The following is a 20,769-nucleotide window of genomic DNA, read 5'->3' as shown; positions in this document are numbered from 1 at the left end:
GACCGCGCAATTGTCAGTTAAAGCGACGCAGTCCCGAATCGCAAAAAGGGCCTGGTCCTTTACCTGCATTTTGGTCCGGGGCTGAAGTGGTTAAAGCCAGGCTTACGTTGCCCTCTGGGGAGCTTATGGCCATTTCACATCACCTCTCCCATATCACTGTTTTGCATTTTAAGAAGTTGACTGCGAGCGATCAAGCATAATGCAATCTGCAGGCTGGCTCTGTATAAGTCAAATTCGTGTAGAGAACAGATTTCTTTTTCCATTGTACAGTAACATTCCACATTGTAATATGCAGCTGCTGTAGCAAGATACATTTTTTTTTTTTTTTTTAAATCACAGTTTCTTTTAAACTTCATCCTGATGTAACACGGAGTATAACAAAACAACGCCATTGTCACTATGCTATAATTGTGTCTATAGAAGAGAATCTAAACGTGTTTTCTTGTATTTTGTATGATGGAATAGACAACATGTTTGTCCTTCAATCAATGTGCAAAAATGCAGTTACGTGGAATCTATGGGTTGGATGCAATATGTGTTCTCAAATGACCTTTGCTTGGCAGCTTGTGAAGACATCTGTATCATGAAAATTGCTGGGAATAGGGACATCTAGTGGGCATACGAAAACAAATGACCCCAAACCAGACACTTTATTACATACTGTATATTCATAGACGTATAGCTAAATTTCACTATGCCTTGAAAGAAGCTGATTTATTTCACATTTTATTATAGTTATCCTGTAGAGTGGCAGCTAAATACACATTTAACCGCTGGATTCACGCCTACGCATTTTTTTAGTGCTTTTTGCATTTTGCAGATTTGCTCTACAGAACGTGTTCCATAGGAAATCATGTTAAATGGACTGTAGTGCAAATCTGAAAACTGCAAAAAGCACTAAAAATGCATAGGTGTGAATCCAGCCTCAAGCCCCGGACCATTTTGCTGGTCAAAGACCAGGCCACTTTTTGCGATTCGGCACTGAGTCGCTTTAACTGGCAATTGCGCGGCCGTGCAACGTGGCATCCCAAACAAAATTGACGTCCTTTTTTTCCCACAAATAGAGCTTTCTTTTGGTGGTATTTTATCACCTCTGCGTTTTTTTTTTTTTTTTTGTGTGTGCTATAAACAAAAATAGAGCGACAATTTTAACTATATCTTTAACATTTTGCTATAATAAATATCCCCCAAAAATATATAAAAAAATAAAATGTTTTCCTCAGTTTAGTCCAGGGGTCTCCAAACTTTTCAAACAAAGGGCCAGTTTATTGTCCTTCAGACTTTAGGAGGGCCAGATTGTGGCCAGCGGGGACAGAAAATGTCCCGGGCCTAGCACCAGTGAGAATAAATGTGGCCTCAGGGTTGGTGGTCAGTAGAAGGAGGAGTAGGGCCCCTATCAGTAGGAGGAATAGTATCCCATCATTGATATCAGTAGAAGAAATAGTGCCCCCTTGTTGGTGTCAGTTGGAGGAATAGTGCCCCAAGGGCCAGATAAGGGCTAGCAAAGGGCCCTCGGGCCGCAGTTTGGAGACCCCTGGTTTAGTTCGATACGTATTCTTCTACATATTTTTGGTAAACGAAAATCGCAATAAGCGTTTAATTGGTTTGCACAAAAGTTATAGCGTCTACAAAATAGGGGATAGTTTTATGGCATTTTTATTAATAATTTTAATTTTTTTACTAGTAATAGCAGCGATCAACGATTTTTATTGTGACTGCCACATTATGGCGGGCACATTGGACACTTTTGACACATTTTTGGGACCATTGTCATTTTTGCTATAAAAATGCACTGATTACTGTGAAAATGACACTGGCAGTGAACAGATTAACCACTAGGTGGCGCTGTATGGGTTAAGTGTGCCCTAGGGAGTGCTTCTAACTGTAGGGGGGATGGGCTGTGTGTGACAGGACAGTGATCACCGCTTCCGATTACAGGAAGCTGTGTTCATTGTCCTGTTACTAGGAAGACTGGGGAAATGCTTGTTTACCTAAGCATTTCCCTTCTCCCTCACCGTGACACGATCGCAGGTATGCAAGCTCCGCGGGACCCGCGGTCGGAGTCACTGAGCTTGCGGCGGGCGCGTGTCCACAATGCTGCTTCTCAAAGGGGACGTATATATGCGTCTTTTTGCCTGCCCGTGCCATTCTGCCGACGTATATCTGCGTGCGGCGGTCTGCATATAATGTTTTTGTTTTTTTTCCCATCCAAAGTGTTTGTAACCCTCTAAAGCCACACACAAACACAAAGGTTTGTTATCCAGGTTCCTTTACCAGATAGCATAGCCAGTTCCTTAGCCTGCACTAAAGCAGCAGGACAGCCTGGTCAAGAATACATCCACATCCTGCTGACTGGACAGTGAAGTTAAAGCAGGACTCTGATAAGGTCATTCCTCTGCTCACTTTGCTCTGTCCACCTATCCATATTTCCCTGCCAGCAATAGAGAAGGAGAATAAGGAGTTAATTATGACTGATTAGCTTAAACTAAGGATTAATAAAGGGTTCAACAATGGAACATTTTACTTGTCAGGTTTTTTAACTGACTTCATCTGCAGATCAAAGTTCATCCTTTTGATCTGTAGATGAATAAACAGAAAGATACAGAATGAAACAATGTTTCTTTGTACTTTGTATCTTTCTGTATTAGCAGCTGAGCGAGGTTGTTGATAAACATTGCCAGACTGCTTTTTATTTTTTACAGCTCCTGCTACCTGGACCTTCTCTGTGTACTCAGCAATGCAGCTGCAGTTAATCAGCGCTGAATTGACTTGTACTGGGACGGGGGATCCCGGCAGAAGGACTTCATGTGCTTGACGGGCCCTGTGTACAATTTTTTTATTTTTTTTTAGCAAGTCTAACACGCCCAGAGTCTGCAACTGTATAAGCAGAGCAGACATGGGTCATCTGGCTGCTCCGCTCAGCTCTTTAGGGGGTCAGCAAATGGATCCCTTGCTGAGAAAAACCAGATCCAGCACGTGTGAAAGGGGCCTTATTCTCTAAAAATAATCCACACAAATCCATTACAGAATACTTTATTAATCCAAAAGGGAAATTGGCCCTCAAATCTATTTTTCACAAAATGATTTCTTACTATGTTTTTTGCCTCCTTGTAATGTCCCCCAAGAGCTCCTGAACCTTTCAGTTTTCGCCATTTGTAAGCGCACATTAGTTGCCATCGTGTGCTCTGCCCTAGGCACAGTGCAAATCCCATAGTCCATAATCTCTATCCCATAGTCCATTTTAGGGGAGAGCAAAACAGGGTGGCTGTATTCCTAAGCCTGGTACACACGATTAGATTTTACGCGGACAAAACGTAGGACTTTTGTCCGAAGGGCGTTGGCACTTGTCTTGCATACAAACGGCAAAGAATTGTCGGCCAACAAACGTGTTTTTTCAGATCTTTAGCGCCACCCTTTGGGCAACTTCTGCTAATGTTGTCTCATGGTTATCATTGCTTCTGAGCATGCGTGTTTGTACTTTGTACAATTGTCCGATGGAGCATACAAACGGTTGGATTTTCCGACAACAGCCTGCCATCACACAATTCCTGTCAGAAAATCCAATCGTGTATACGGGCCTTTACATACAGTGAGACAATAGGTGTGCGCAGCCTTTTGAATTAGGGTGTGCACCCCAAAGCTCAAACACACATGCGTGGATGTAAATATATAGGGCAGTAGGGCAGAGGTTGGTGTTGTAGAGCAGTGGAGGTGTCAGTAGGGCAAAGATTGGTATCAGTAATTTTTTTTTTTTTTTTTTTTTAAATATTTTTATATATATATATATATATATATATATATATATATATATATAGATAGATAGATAGATAGATAGATAGATAGATAGATAGATAGATAGATAGATAGAGATATATATATATATATATATATATATATATATGGGAAAAAAATTTGAGCCCCATTGGGGGACTTTGGTGAAATATTAGGGGTCTAAACAGACCCCTGATGTCTCACTTTAGATACAGAGAAAGGGACTGAGGACAGAGATTCCCCAGTCCCTTTCTCTGCAGCCAAGCAGCAAGGGGAATCTGCGCAGCACAGGGTGATTAGGGTGATTCCAAATTCCAAAAAAAAAAAAAATAGAATTTGGAGATCTGGAGGAGGCTGAGAGTGAAAGGAGGTACTTTTTTGAGTTAAGGATACTTGCTTGAATAGAATTGTTTTTTAAATTAGAGTTTAGTGGTATCTTCTATATCCGCTTCTGATCGGCCTCTGATTCTATACACCAACCTCCACTGCTTATTACTGATCCCAGGCCTCTCACACAGAACAGATCACCTCCATTACTGGCGCTTTCACCAATGTGAAATTTTGCGGAGAAGAGAGGAAATGCCAAACTTAATTTATGTCTCCATCTCTTACCAATGATGAGTACATTAATAATAATGTAGTCATTAGCTTCATTGTGTTTTTCTTAGCAGTGTGTTCTCTTTATTGCGTCTGATAAGGATGATGTAATCCTCTTTGTGTGCACAATGTTGGATCTCTCTGGAATATTTATTTTTAATGTTTTTATATGTTACTTTGCAGGATTTGGCAGCTGAGAAGACGAAGGCAAACAGCGCTGAATCCAAGCTGAAGGAGCAGATCTTGTCTCGAGACCAGGAGATTAATGCGTTGCAAGCCAGAATGCAGGCCAGTTATAAGGACCATGTGGATGAAATCCAGCAGCTACAAGGAAAGGTAAATGTAGAAATGCAAAGATTACAGAATACAAAGACGGGGCTGATAACTAGAGGTGGGGCACAATCTGGAGTACAGGAAAGGTAACTAGAGAAAACATTTAGAGAAAGAGCTTAATGGATATTTGAGTTTTTTTGTTTTTTATTAAGTTCTTATGAGTTCTGTACTTCATGTTTTAGGCAGCCCATAGACAGTGCAAGTTTCTTTCCTGCAACCAATGCTTGCAAGAAAGAAATTCACATGATTCCCCCATCAACGCAGACAGTGTTGACAGGGGAATCCCTGTTGTCGAGCAATTGTCTTCTCCCAGCAGTGACAGTGATTATTGCTAGCAGCTATGGCAGCCGCTTGCGATAATCGTAAGCAAATTCGACAGGCTGGCTGTGCACAAGTTGATCAATAGATATGTATTATCAGCTTGCCCTTTAATGGTTCGAATCTTGTCCGGTTCAGCACAAACCTTCGTTAAATCGCTAGCCTTCATTAAATTGCTAGCCTTCATTAAATTGCTAGCCTTCATTAAATTGCTAGCCTTCATTAAATTACTAGCCTTTGTTAAATTACTAGCCTTCGTTAAATTGCTAGCCTTTGTTAAAGAGGATACTGCTCTGTGCAGTATTATTGCACAGAGCGTATAGTTGTCATTTAAAACTCCTTAATTAATTGAGCTCTTGGGGCCAGATTTACGAAAACTTGCGGCCGTGTAACGTAACCCGTTTACGTTACACCGCCGCAAGTTTTCAGTGTAAGTGCCTGATCCTCAAAGCACTTACCTGGAAACTTGCGGCGGTGTAACGTAAAGTCGTCCGGCGCAAGCCCGCCCAATTCAAATGGGGCGGGTACCATTTAAATTAGGCGCACTCCCGCGCCGGACGTTCTGCGCATGCTCCGTTCGCAATTTTCCCGACGTGCTTTACACAAACTTACGGCGGCCCGACGTGTTTGTGAATCGCGACGTGCGTAACGTACTTACGCCGAAAAAAAAAAAATTCAAAAGCGACGTGGGAACGATGGGTATACTTTAACACGGTGGAGTAATTTTACACCATGTTAAAGCACACCTAACTTTGCGACGGGGAAAAAAAAGTTGTGGCGACGTAACGACGGGAAAAACCTTTGTGGATCGCCGTAACTGCTAATTTGCAATCCCGACGCTGGAATACGACGCAAACTCCCCCCAGCGGCGGCTGAAGTATTGCATCCTAAGATCCGACAGTGTAAGTCAATTACACCTGTCGGATCTTAGGGCTATCTATGCGGAACTGATTCTATGAATCGGCCGCATAGATACGACGGTGTATCAGGAGATACGCCGTCGTATCTCCTCTGTGAATCTGGCCCTATGTTTCTTTTGCTAATTTGGACTCTTTAGAGCTCATTTACACCATATTCAGTTGAACGCACATGCAGGAAAAGTGAAAGTATTTGAAAGGGGCTATTTAAACCATTCCGGCACACCCATGTGTGTTTAAAAGTATAGCATGCTGCATTTTTTTCTGAAATGGAACACAATTGGACACGCCTAAATGCACTGAATGTAAATGCAACATGTAAAAATAAATAAATAAATAATGCCAAAAAATGTGCCACAGATGCTTTTCAAATGCATGTAAAAGCACATGTGGATCCACACCCTGAACACCAACAATTCCTTACAGAACACACTTTTTGCCCGTTACAATGTACATTCATGTAGAAAATTGGCCACCCTTGTGACAAAGTTTATTTTTGATCCTTCATAGTAATAAATGTCAGAGCACAGAACTTTAGTACATTGTCAGTCTGCATTGCCGTATAAAGTTCCATGATGAAGTAGACTAACAAAATTATATATAACCTTGATTACAGAAAAATTTGATACATTTTGAATTGTAACAGTCAAGGTAAAAAAAATAGAATGCAAAAACTCAAGTATGGTTTTGTAGATAAGTGATGAATTGCCTTGGAATTTACAACTGTTAGGCCCCGTACACACGACAGAGTTTCTCGGCAGAATTCACTGAGAAACTCGGTCAAAACCCGGATTCTGCCGAGAAACTCTGTCGTCTGTACAGTTTTGGCTCGATGGAGCCGCCGAGGAGCTCGACGAGAAAATAGAGAACATGTTCTCTATTTTCTCGTTGTTCTATGGGAGAAGGCGGCCCGCCGAGCTCCTCGGCGGCTTCATCCCAAAACTCGACGAGGAACTCGACGTGCTTTGCACGTCGAGTTCCTCGGCCGTGTGTACGGGGCCTGAGAGGGCCAGTTGAGTTATACACAGGGATGGACTGGCCATTGGGACTACAGGGAGTTTCCCGGTGGGCCAATGGCTTAGTGGGCCGGCTTCAGTGACAGCGGACCGCCGCCCCCCTCCGCTCCTCTGTCTCTCCCTTCCCGCAGCGCTCACCTCCTCTCCCTCCCCGCAGCGCTCACCTGGGGGGAACAGAGAAGCAGGGGGGAGGACCAGAGGAGCAGGGGGGAGGGGACAGACAGCTGACTCAACAGCTATGGCCTGAGAGTTTCTCACTTCTGCCTATTCTTGTCCCATAAGGGGGGGGCACTGAACTGATTCTTTGCCCCGGGAGAAATAATGTCTAGCTTCCCCACTGGTACTGCCTATAAGAGTACCAGTACCAGCCGTTCTACTCTAATAAACTAGAATGGCTAGTGGCTAGTGAAGGGGGAGAGGGGGCTTGAGTGGCCCGTGGGGGGGGTGCAGGAGTTGTCCGGCCGCTGTGGGAGTGACCTGTCAAAGTGGGCCAGTCTGGATGAAGTCCAGGGCCAAATTTTTGTCCCAGTCCAGCCCTGGTTATACATATGCGCATTGGATGTGTTTTGAACCACATGCAATTCACATGACATGTGAAAGAATGTTGCTTTCTATTGTGCCGGTTCACATATGTCTGCTGCAGCCGGAGGGCAGATTCAGTGCAAATTGCAAAGGACCTGTCAGGTTTCTGAGCAGTGCGGTCTGTTTCAGGTGCAAATTCAGGCTCATTGACTTCTATGAGAATGCTTCTGAATCGCACATGTCATTCAGTTGTGAGCAGAATAAAATCCTGACCTGATCCTGATCAAAAACTGACCTGAAACGCTGAACAACTACGCTGAACAACAATATACTCGAGTATAAGCCGACCCGAATATAAGCCGAGGCACCTAATATTATTACAAAAAACTGTGAAAACGTATTGAATCGAGTATAAGCCTAGGGTGTCCATCTGCATGCCTCACTGTGCCTCACTGTGCCTCACTTTGCCCCACTGTGCCCATGCCTCTCTGTGCCCATGACTAGACTGACGTTTAACATGGGAGTCTATGGAAGGGGTGCCCGGCTTTGAAAAATCGGTGCTCCCCAGCCTAGGTCCCCTAGACATCAAACTTTGCACACTTGTAGGGGAGAAATGCGTGCCAAGTTCTGGGTCCAGGGATCCTATGACCGGCCGGTACCGGGTCCCCAAAATCAACGGAGAAATGATGTTTAACATGGGAAGGGGTGCCCGGCTTTGAAAAATCGGTGCTCCCCAGGCGTAGGTCACCTGGCCAGTACCAGGTCCCCAAAGTCCGGGAGATCAGGCGCAAAAAGGTGACTCGAGTATAAGCCGAGGGGGGCATTTTCAGCACATACTCGGCTTATACTTGAGTATATAAGGTACTTGTCAATTGGCTGTGAAAACGGAGCTTCAATTCGCACAGCACATGTGTGAACCCAGCCTTAGTAGTTAATGCTTGCAGCTATCTCTTAACTGATGCTTTAGGCCATAGAGCAGATTCCAGACATGATTGAAGTCTAATTTCTTGAAATTCTCCACCCTTCTTTTCAATTTTGGGTGTGTTCAAAAGCAGCAATGACGTACAATGGTCTGTTTCTCTAGATATAGATGAAGGTATTATATGGAGACCTGCATAGCAAGAAAGGTCAACATACCTACAGCTTACAATATTCAGCCCTTGAGAGTGTGTGTGTGTGTGTGTGTGTGTGTGTGTGTGTGTGTATGAGGGGGTTGGCTGCTTTGTAGGCTTTACTGAACCCTGCAGATGGCACTCTTGCCAGCATATTTAGGCTTTGACAGTGATCTGAGTAAAGTGTCGTAGGGGCAACAGACACCATAAGAATATAGCTACACACATTTTTTTTTTTGTACACTTTTTTTACTCTGTGTATTGTATTTACTTCCAACCTTTCAAATGACAATAAGCCTCTGAAGAAGGACTACACGGTCCAAAACATGTTGGGCGTAATTTCCTAGTATGTATTCTCACTAGTCCAACAATGTTTATAGGGCAGCCAAGATCCATGCCAAGGTTGTATTGAGTTTACTTGTCATTTTATATGTGTGTGTGTATATATATATATATATATATATATGTGTGTGTGTGTGTGTGTGTGTGTGTGTGTGTGTGTGTGTGTGTGTGTGTAATATATATATATATATATATATATATATATATATATATATATATATATATATACCCCTTTATCATCTACCCCTTTGCTACTACAATTTTATTGTATGTTCATAATAAACACATTTTTATCATATTACGTGGTCTGTCTTCAAAAATCCAGAGGGGTATTACCGTGTCTTGAGCACTAGGTTTTCTTTTTGTTAACTTCCACCCTTCTGGTTTTGTCCCCAAACAGGTTCGTGGACTTCAAGAGGAGCTTGAGAACGGTCCTAAAGCACAACTCGCTCGTCTGCAGCAGGAAAATTCTATTCTAAGAGATGCACTAAACCAAGCAACCAGCCAAACTGAAAGCAAGTAGGTGCTCTAATATAAATCTCGTATTGTCCTCCATTAGATTTGTAACCTTAAAAAAACATTCATTAATGGTCTGTGATACTACTGTATACAGGCAGTCCCCAGGTTAAAAACAAGATGGGTTATGTGGGTTTATTCTTAGGGCCATTTCACATGGGGCTGTCCGTGTGCGGGCTCCGCTTTGCTCAGCAGTGATCGCTCCGTCGATCCCCGCTGATCAGGCAGATGACAGGTCTGTCTCTGCACACTGTTTAGGGACCAAAGTGGAGCAGGTAGGGCGGGCTGTGTGGGAGGACCCCCTCACACACCTGCCATTGCCACCCGGGGCATGGAGAAAGATGGCAGATTGCCTCTGGGGGAGGCCTGCCTACTCCCAACTCCTGCAGTCCGGCTCCTCTCTCGAGTACACGCACAAAATACACTTAAAAAAAAAAAAAAAAGTGTCCGAAGTGTCTGCCATAATGTTTCAGTACTGAAACAATTCAGGCGTATCTAGCTTTAAGAATCGGGCGCATAGATACGACGGCGCATCTGTGTACTTACGCGGCGTATATAAAGATACGTCGGCGTAAGTGCTTTCTGAATCCGGCCCATATTTTTTTCCATTATATGCTTATATTTTATTTATCTTTTTTATTTATTTAATTTTGTTTTTTTATTTACAATGCAGGATTTTTATATGTCATATACTGTATGCTTATTAGGAGTATAGCTATTTAAACGCTGCACATTTGTTATATTATGCTGATTTTTTTTTCAGTTTTCCTTATCCTTGTCCTAATACATTTTCTTTAGGCACAACTTAGCTGTTTATGCTGTAACCATGAGCATAAAATCTGTTTTGAAATTCTGATGTATAAGGCAAACATATTGTTTATCCTTTAATTTTACTGGTTAGTTGGAAGTCTTATGCCCTGTACACACGATCGGTTCATCTGATGAAAACAAACCGATGGATTTTTTCGTTGGATATCCGATGAAGCTGACTTTCATCAGTCTTGCCTACACACCATTGGTTAAAAATCCGATCGTGTTCAACGCGGTGACGTAAAACACTACGACGTGCTGAGAAAATTGAAGTTCAATGCTTCCAAGCATGCGTCGACATGATTCTGAGCATGCGTGGATTTTTATCCGATGGAGTTCCACACAGACGATTGTTTTTTAACCATCAGAAAGTTTTAAAACGGGTTCTATTTATTTTTTTCACCAACGGGGGAAAAAAACTGATGGGGCTCACACACGATCGGTTTGTCCGATGAAAACGGTCCATCGGTCCGTTTTCATCAGACGAACCGATCGTGTGTACAGGGCATTAGATGAACGGAGTTAATGTAATACAATAAATGTATTTTTAATATACTAATAAAAGTAGGCAGTTACCGTATTTATTCGAGTATAACGCGCACCCGTGTATAACGCGCACCCCTAATTTTCAATTAAAAATCGGTATAAAATCATTGTAATTGCCAAAAATCATTTATGTCCAGCCATGCCCCCTGTATGTCCAGCCATGCCCCCTGTATGTCCAGCCATGCCCCCTGTATGTCCAGCCATGCCCCCTGTATGTCCAGCCATGCCCCCTGTATGTCCAGCCATGCCCCCTGTATGTCCAGCCATGCCCCTTGTATGTCCAGCCATGCCCCTTGTATGTCCAGCCATGCCCCTTGTATGTCCAGCCATGCCCCCTGTATGTCCAGCCATGCCCCCTGTATGTCCAGCCATGCCCCTTGTATGTCCAGCCATGTGCCCTTACCTTTAAAAAGGAGTTCTCTAAGCTAAAACTTTTAACCCCCGCTGTGCCCGGGCTGTAAAACTATGCAAAATAAACTTTCACTTACCTGCCTACGATCCCCCGTTGTTCCGATATCGCCGTCCCGTTCTCCGGTCCCGGTCTCTTCCACTTCCTGGGGGTCGGTGACTCACAGTGCGCTCAGCCTATCAGCGGCCGCGACGGGACATTGCTGCGGCCGCTGATAGGCTGAGCGTGCGGCACGCGGGAACATTACAGACAGCGTTCGTTTGAACAGCTGTTTTCCCTGCCACGCATAGACACTCCCCCTTGCTCGCGATTGGACAGATCCGTCCAAGGGGGAGTGTCTACGCGCGGCAGGGAAAACAGCTATTCAAACGAAAGCTGTCTAATGTTCCCCCGCGCCGCGTGATTAACGTTGTAGTGGCGTTGGTGGCTTCGGTGGCGGCGGCGGTAGCAGCGGCGGCGGTAGCGGCGGGGGGGACAAAGTCCTCGAGTATAACGCGCACCCAAACTTTGATCTTTTTTTTGGGTATAAAATTTTGCGCGTTATACTCGAATAAATACGGTAAGTTGGAGTATTTTCAAAAATGCGTAGAAGCATGGCATAAATTGATTACCGTCCAACCCATCCTCCTCTTTTGTATCCCCCAGGGGACAGAAAGTCCATGTTTTTGCAAATAGGTTTCCTGGCCATAGACACCATTCACCTTTTCCCTATTAGTTTCCGATATATTCATGGATGTGCTTGTTTGTTTCATTTCCAATCTGCAGACAATCTAGAGTCTTGACTTTCCATTCATTTTGGTGATTTAAAATTGTTGAACTGACTCTCTTGTCTGCATACTGAATGCCCAGTTATATATTATATATGTGTAATAATAAAGCACGAATAGTAACCACCAGTACTTGTAGGCAAAATGCCGAGCTGGCTAAGCTTCGTCAGGAGTGCAGCAAATTGACCAAAGAGCTCACAGAGAAGACAGAAGTTCTGCAGCAAGAGGAGCAGCGGAGGAAGAGCCTGGATGGAAAAGTCTCTGCATATGAGAAACAGGTCTCCCAGCTACAGGTAAAAAAAAAAAAATTATATATACAGTATATATTACTTTATTGTAAAACAGACCTTCACAGTATTCAGATTGCATTTTTTTCAGAACCACAAAGCCAGTCTTTGGAAAGATTTAAAGGGGACTTGTTTCCTTTGTTCACTATAGCCTACATACATTTTGTGTGCAGGCTGGTATCTGTTGTGTACCAGTCATGCGGTATGGTGATGGGCAGTGCCATGTTTTCAAGCACCACGCTGTTTACATTTATTTTATATTTAAAGCGGAGTTCCGGCCACAATTTCACTTTTTAAATATAAATACCCCTGTAATACACAAGCTTAATGTATTCTAGTAAAGTTAGTCTGTAAACTAAGGTCCGTTTTGTTAGGTTGTTACAGCATTTAGACACTTTATAAAATAGAAATTGACTGGGGCCATCTTAAGTGTGGGCATCATGAAGCCAGACTGTATGACTTCCTGGATTTCAGCCTTGCAGATCTCGCACATGCTCAGTGCTGCACAAGCAATGTAATAGGTTTCAGATCAGGTTTCAGCACCTGTACTGTCCAAGTCACATGATTCTTCGAGACTGGGGAGTGCACAGACTCCTGGAAAGTTACACCCACTACATTCCCAGGAGTCTGTGCGGTGAAGCTTAAGCACCTAGGTGCAGGAAGAGGGAAGATTAACTATTCTGCCTAGCAACAACACTTTGAAGGCATCTAAAAAAAAAATAAAAAAATTCTTAAAGGACTAATGACATTTTTTTAAAACTACTGATGTAATGTTATATTTATGGGTGGAACTCCACTTTAAGTGTTATTTTTATATTTTAGTGTCACAAAATAAAACCTCACAAAGCATTACTGTATAATAATCAATAAATAAAACAATTTCTAATAAAGTGTTTGTCCCTTTTTAAAGTGGTAGTAAAGTCTGCTTTGAAATTTTCATCTACAGGTGAAGCCTATATTAAAGGCGTACCTGTATGTAAAATGAATATCTCCTAAACGTGCACCGTTTTTTTTTTTTTTTTTAAATGTAACATTTTGAAGGTAGAGAAACATAAAGAAATTGGGGCAGTAAATATTCTGTTGCAACTGTAAGGCCCCGTACACACGACCGAACATGTCCGCTAAAACTGGTCCGCTGACCAGTTTCAGCAGACATGTTCGGTCGTCTGTACGTCCGACCGGTCAATTTTCCGGCGGATCGGACAGGTTTCCAGCGGACAAATGTTTCTTAGCATGCTAAGAAACATGTCCGCTGGAAGCCTGTCCGTCGGACATGTTCGGTCGTCTGTACAGACTCACCGGACAGGTCCGATCGGCCTCCATCCCTCGCATGCGTCGAAGTGATTTGACGCATGTGTGGAAGCTTTTGAACTTCCAGGGCCGCGCACGTCGCCAGCGTCATCGGCGCGGCCACGTCATCGCGTATCGTGTAAGCGCGGATTTCTGTTTGATGGTGTGTACAACCATCAGACAGAAATCTCCGGGCGGACATGTCCGCTGAAAACGGTCCGGCGGACAGTCCGTCCGTGTGTATGAGGCCTAATAGCACATAAAAGTGGAGCATGTTAATTATGCACTTAAAATGTTTGAATCTTTATTTTTTTTTAATTCCTTCACGCAGCCTAAGGATAAAACAAATCTTAATGACCAATTCTGCAACTTTGACATTTGTTAGTAAAACCGTACATATGGTAATAGATATCTCCTGATTTTTTTTTTTTTTTTTTTTTATTATTATTATCAAAAGGAAAACTGTCCCAAAATAGTAAAAAAAAAAAAAAAAAACCCAGTTTTTTATTTTATTTAGCTGTATATTTTTAGCTACTGCCATAACTTACCACTAAAGAACAACCCAAAACAAGTTCTCCTGCTCCTAACGATCGCAGCAATACCACATAGGTGTATGTTAGTCGTTGTTTGTACCTGAACAGCCCAGAAACAATAGTGCGCATTTTGCTTATTTTTTTTAAATTCTACCTAAAACACGCAGACACGGGGCCAGATTCATGAACAATGGTGCAGATTTGCACCGGCGTGGTGCATCATTTTTAGACTACACCGGTCCAGCGCGGAGAGGCAGTTAGGTGATTCAAGAAACTTTTTTTGTCTACGATGCCCCAGCGGGGCGGATTTTAGACGGCGTAAGGCGGGGTAAGGCCAACTGGGAGTCACCCTATGCTAATGAAGTGCCGACCGTGGCGCAGGGGTCACGCCGGGGCGCATCTTAGACCGCACATGCTCAGTGACATCCAGGGGTAAATGCCCCAATCTGCACATGCTCAGAACTGCGCCCCGGCGTGATCCCTGAGCTACGCCGACCCACTACCAAAGCCCAGTCCATGAATCAGCCCAGACTTCCGCCCTGCAGGTGCAAATGTACTGAAGTTTTTTTTTTTCCAAGCTAGGTCGTTTGCATTGTGGTGGGGCAGTTATGGCTGATGAGGAATCCTCAGGTGGGCGGATGACCAATTTCAGCCCAGAGGAGAGGGCTGTAATTATTGAGGGCCTCTCCCAACATGGGGACCGCCTCTATGTGTTGTCCAGCAAGTGTTGTTGCTCAGGTCGTTTGTAACGCTGCTGCTTTAGCTGCTCTCCAGCTGACCTCTGCAAGTCTGGTGCAAAGTTACCCCTGCTTTTATGAGGTGTAACTTTGCACCGGAAATTTCAGCTCCGCTCACCGGGAGTAGCCTGCGCCGGTCAAGCTTAAGTTGATGAATCGGCCCAAAAACCTAATTTGCATATTTAAAACACAAAAACCATGGCCGCGCCAGATCCGACCAGCGTAAATCTGCGCCAACGCCGCGCCGGCGTGGAAAGGTTACACCGAGGCGATGAAGTCTATTTGGAGGCGTAATCTGGTTCTCTGGGTAAGGCGCAGCGATCCGCCGGCGCAAATCTGCACTTACGCCGTGCATCTATCCAAAAAACGGTGTAAGTGCTTCATGAATCTGGCCCACTGACACTAAATGACAGTGATACTTATTTAAAAAAAAATCCTGTCCAAAAAATACTGACCCGGACATTGACCATTGACCCTGACCTTGACCCAAACCCTACCCTGGCATTGACCTAGATCAGTGGTCTCCAAACTGCGGCCAAGGGGCCATATGCGGCCCATTGCTTGCTTTTATCCGGCCCTTGGGGCCATAATTGCTCCCCACTGACACCAATGAAGGGACACAATTCCTCCCACTAATACCAATGCAGGGGGCACAATTTTTCCCAATGATGCCAACAATGGGGGGCCCAATGACACCCAATGATGGGGCACTATTCTTCCCAATGACACCAACAATGGGGCCCTATTCCTCTCAATTTCCCCCATTGACACCAATGATGAGGCACAATTGCTTCCACTGAAACAAATGATGGGGCACTATTTTTTTTCTTTACTGACCTCGAGACCTTCTCTACTCCCATTTTCCACAGTCCGGCCCACCTAAAGTTTGAAAGAGGGTAAGCTGGCCCTTTGTTTAGAAAGTTTGGAGACCCCTGACCTAGATCAAACCTTGATCTAGTTTTTATTTTTATTTTTTATTATTATTTTATTTTCTACACGGGGCGGGCTTTACAGTGATCAGTCACTCAGATAGCTAATCGGAGGCTATCACAGCGATTAGGTGACCCAAAATCGGACGTTCCGGGTGGCAAACATTAGAACGGGGCCCAGGGCTCTCTGTGAGACCCCGGACGCTGTGCTGGGAGCGTGCCATGCAGCATGCTTCCAGCACAAAGGGAGGTACGCAAATATGCAAAAAGCCCAGTGCAGTGGGGCCGTGTATTTGTGTGATGTCTCGCCAAGGGGTTAATTTATGTTATCTGTAAATAAATCTGCTGCTATAAAATGTGGACCTGCAGCATCCAAAATTGCTTGGCTTTTGTGACCATAAACAATGTTAATGTAGACTTTGGTATCTTTTTAGGGTAATATTGTGTGTATGTTTTATATATTTATATTTCTACTCTCTTTTCTTCTTAGAATTTACAACAAGATAGTGAAACTACCTTACAAAAACGGTTGGATGAAGTGAGTGAGGAGCTGCGGAAATCCCAGAACAGTTACAAAAATCTTCTGGCCGATGCAGAAAAGGGAAAAGACGAACAGAAAAATCTGTCGGGTGAGCAGACATTCTATAGGCTACATTCACATCTCTGCATTTTGAAATGTAATAAGCAAATATGTGCGGCGCTCACAGTTATCGTCCTGGAGGGAGACGCAGATCCAGCTATCTTAATTCTTATAGATATGTTTTTTTCATAGACTGTCAAGGACATTGTCCGCATGCAGTTCTCTATTTATTGAAAAAAAGTAGCAAAGGCTAAATTAAGTGATGCTAAAAACATAGGGCTAGATTCAGAAACAAATGCCTATCTTTAGGCGGGCGTAGCGTATCTCGTATACGCTATGCCGTTGTTACTTTGAGAGGCAAGTCCCGTATTCAGAAAGAACTTGCGCCCGAAGTTACGGCGGCGTAGCGTATATGGGCCGGCGTAAGCCCGCCTAATTCAAAATAGGCTGGTAGGGGGCGTGTTGTATGCTAATTAATCGTGACCCCACGTAATTGACGTTCCTAACGAACGGCGCATGTGCCGTCCGTGAAAGTATCCCAGTGCGCATGCTCCAAATTACGCCGCAAATAGTCATTGCTTTAGACGTGAACGTAACTTACGCACAGCCCTATTCGCGTACGACTTATGCAAACAACGTAAACTACGCAAAATTCGACGCTGGCCCGACGTCCATACTTAACATTGGCTACGCCTCATATAGCAGGGGTAACTTTACGCCGGAAAAAAGCCTTACGTAAACGACTCAAATTAATGCGCCGGGCGAACGTACGTTTCTGAATCGGCGTATCTATCTCATTTGCATATTCTACGCGAAAATCTATGGAAGCGCCCCTAGCGGTCAGCGTAAATATGCACCCTAAGATACGAAAGCGTAGGAGACTTACACCGCTCGTTTCTAGGCAACATTGAGGCGTATCTATCTGATTCTATAAATCAGGCGCCGAGATGCGACGGCCCGCATTCGGAGTTACGACGGGGTATCTGGAGATACGCCGACGTAACTTCTTTATGAATCTGGGCCATACTGTTTAATTTATGGGGAGGTTGATTTACTAAAGGCAATATACTCTCTTCCCTCCCCTTTACCCCACGCCACCCGCTGTGTCGGTCCCGGGCCTGCAGATGGGCAAGCGCAGAAAAAATACATAAAACCTGAAGCGCTATCAAACCATTGGGTCCTGTGATGTGATGTGATGTGACAAACCAAATTCTGTGAACCTGCTTGAACATTAGGGAAAATGTAGCATTGATGAAAGAAACTGATGAGCAATATTATATGGACAGTAAATTGGAACCATAAATTCAATGATTTATTTGAGGAGTAAAATGGTCATAAACACAATTATTAGTAATAAAAAGTCAATGATACCACTACAAGCCCACAGGCTGGGGGGAATAACTTCATCCGGAGGGCTCACTGGTGGAGCATGGAAGGTCACCAAGAACCATGCTGGGATGAATGGTGATGCACTGATAGCTGCTGATGGGGACCGAACCTCAGCTGTGTCCAGGGCCAGGCAATGGTGTTGCTGCGAATAGTGGACAGGCTTGGAGCCGAGGGTCTGGACAAAGCCCGCCGATGGAGCGCCTTTGACAAAGCGCATACGTGCGAGACACGTAGTCAAGGCAGCGACACGCATTGCACCCTTCCATGCTCCACCAGCGAGCCCTCTAGATGAAGTTATTTTATGGTTCCACTTACTGTCCATATAACACTGTTTGATGAGCAGCACTCTATGGGCTAAATCCAGATGGGCAAGCGGAGCCCGGGATACGTAGTGTGTGGGGGGTGTCGTGTATGTATCGTGTAGGTAGAATTTGGACGGCACCCCAGGTGCCAGCACAAAACTTCTTGCCGCCATAGCGGCCTGACGTTTGGGGTTTGTAAAAGTACTGCCTTAGTACAGCTTCTGTGAGTGGAGCAGGGGAGCAGAATAGGCGGGCATAGCCGGCACCCATGTCAGGTTCTTTGGCTTGCTTAAACACCCGCAGCACCAAAAGATTATGGCTGCAGGAATAAAGGGGTGTCGGAAATCAGAGTATTTCAACTAAAACCGCAGTCAGCAGCACAGAGGACGCTTTGTATTGATTGTAAGCACTTTATCATGTGCTTATTTCTTTTTTTAACTAAACTTGGGCTTTAATTAAAAAGTGTGTTACTTAATAAATACTAATTTCATATTAGATGTTAAATACTTGTCACCGTTTTCTGTGATTATCCGTTTCGATTTACTGTACATTCAAACCTATCTTATACAGAATGAATCAAATGAATTAAAACAAAAACCAATGTGTTTGGGTGTTAATAGCTGTGTGTGTTCTTTACATAACTGGGAAGTTGATTAGATTAGGTTGATGTTCATTTAATCCACGTACTCGTAAAAGTGCTTTGGGTATTGTTACATAATCAGGGTGTTGTATTGATGTGTTTTGTTGCCAGTGATTGTGATTCACAATGAGATGACGTGACTAATGCCCTGTACACACAAGCAGAATTTCTGCCAGAAAAAGTCTGATGTGAGCTTTTCATCGGAAATTCCGACCGTGTGTAAGCTCCATCAGTCTTTTGCTGGCAGAATTTCTTTAGTGCGTAGGGTTCGATATTGAGTTGGGCCACCCCTTGCAGCTATTACAGCTTCAACTCTTCTGTGAACAGGGCTGGACTGGGACAAAAATTTGGCCCTGGACTTCATCCAGACTGGCCCACTTTGACAGGTCTCTCCCATGGAGGCTGGACAACTCCCGCACCCCCCCCCACCCCCCTCCGGCCACCCAAGCCCCCTCTCCCCCTTCACTAGCCATTAGCCGTTCTACTTTATTAGAGTAGAACGACTGGTACTGGCACTCTTATAGGCAGTACCAGTGGGGAAGCTACACATTATTTCACCCGGGGCAAGGAATCAGTTCGGTGCTCCCCCTTATGGGACAAGATTAGGCAGAAGTGAGAAACTCCCAGGCCATAGCTGTTGAGTCAGCTGTCTGTCCCCTCCCCCATGCTCCTCTGGTCCTCCCCTGCTTCTTTGTTCCCCCTAGGTGAGCGCTGCGGGGAGGGAGAGGAGGTGAACGCTGGGGGAAGGGAGAGACAGAGGAGTGGAGGGGGGCAGCGGTCCGCTGTCACTGAAGCCGGCCCACTGAGCCATCGGCCCACCGGGAAACTCCCTGTAGTCCCAATGGCCAGTCCATCCCTGTCTGTGAAGGCTGTCCACAAGGTTGGAGGCATAGGTGTGCGCAGCCTATTGCATTAGGGTGTGCACCCCAAAGCTCAAACACATACTACCGATCACTCACGATAAAAGGGAATGGGCCCGGGAAGTTACATATTTACCGGCCCCTTCCCCCACTCATCCTAAAACATCCCTGCAGCAACAGACAGAGGGAGAGGAGAGTAGGGAAGCCAGCAGCGCTGCAAGGGGAAGGAGTGGGGGAACCAAGGCAGTAGGGGGAATCTGTGCTGCACAGGGTGATTAGGGTGTGCCTGGGCACACCTGGCACACCCTGTGCGCACACCTATGGTTGGAGGATGGTTTATGTGGACAGTTTTACTCCGGATGCCTTCATACTTAGATGTGCCTCTTTTAATCAACAACCATGAGAGTTTCTAAATGTTGTACCTTCATTAAATGTAACCATATTGCTACACTTAGAGGCACCTCTCTTCTCTTTTATACTCATGATGCTACTTGTATATCAAGCCATCGCTTGTACTGTATATCAAGTCAAAATGTTTTGCTTGTTTTGCAAAAAGCTCTCAAACTAAGGTTTTACTGTATATGAAGGTATCTTTACTGATCTGGAGAAGAATCGTTCCTGCTGAGCCGAACGATTTCTGTGTGAAATGTATACAACTAGTTAGAGACAATTTGGGAATGAGGATCTCCCTTTTTTTTTCTGACTTTTTAAATAGATCTTCAGACTAAACTGATGTCTTATGAAAATGAAGGAAAGCAGAAATCAGAGGAAGCGGACAGACTAAACCAAAAACTTAAAGAGGTCTCTGGTGAGAACATCCAGCTTTTGGAGAGGATAAAATCCATTGAAGCTCTTCTGGAAGCAGGACAGAGTAATGACACCGAGACAGACAACCAGATAAAGGTTAGTGAATACGGTCTAAAATCTGGGACTCAGAATAAGCTTTATTAGGATGTTCTATCTTGTGTTTTAGGGTTTGATTTCTTTTATTTTACAGGTTAGATAGATAGAGATATATATATATATATATATATATATATATATATATATATATATATATAGTAGTTGTGGTAATGTTCCCTTTTTCTTTTGTCTTGCAGGAAACGAAAGAATCTGAAATTGCACAGCTACATTCCAAACTTCAAGAAAAAGATACTCAGATTTCCTTACTGGAAAAGGAATCGATTGAACTGAAGGAAACAATCGAACAACATGAAAATAAAAATAATGTGAGTTTATTTTCTCA

General features: G+C 44.1%; 1 protein-coding gene across 4 annotated transcripts in view; it reads left to right on the top strand.

Annotated features, from left to right (window-relative positions):
* RRBP1 (ribosome binding protein 1) overlaps positions 1 to 20,769 on the top strand; it is a 139,007-nt gene that overhangs the window by 70,231 nt on the left and 48,007 nt on the right. For all 4 annotated transcript variants that reach the window (XM_040351190.1, XM_040351193.1, XM_040351189.1 and 1 more), the window contains exons 5-10: positions 4,552 to 4,704; positions 9,329 to 9,447; positions 12,116 to 12,269; positions 16,243 to 16,381; positions 20,239 to 20,426; positions 20,624 to 20,752. In XM_040351190.1, the coding sequence (XP_040207124.1) occupies positions 4,552 to 4,704; positions 9,329 to 9,447; positions 12,116 to 12,269; positions 16,243 to 16,381; positions 20,239 to 20,426; positions 20,624 to 20,752 (882 nt within the window). The remainder of the gene's footprint in view (positions 1 to 4,551; positions 4,705 to 9,328; positions 9,448 to 12,115; positions 12,270 to 16,242; positions 16,382 to 20,238; positions 20,427 to 20,623; positions 20,753 to 20,769) is intronic.

Source organism: Rana temporaria, chromosome 4 (assembly GCF_905171775.1).
Source record: "Rana temporaria chromosome 4, aRanTem1.1, whole genome shotgun sequence".
Lineage (NCBI taxonomy): Eukaryota > Metazoa > Chordata > Amphibia > Anura > Ranidae > Rana > Rana temporaria.
This window is presented reverse-complemented; position numbering and strand designations above follow the sequence as displayed.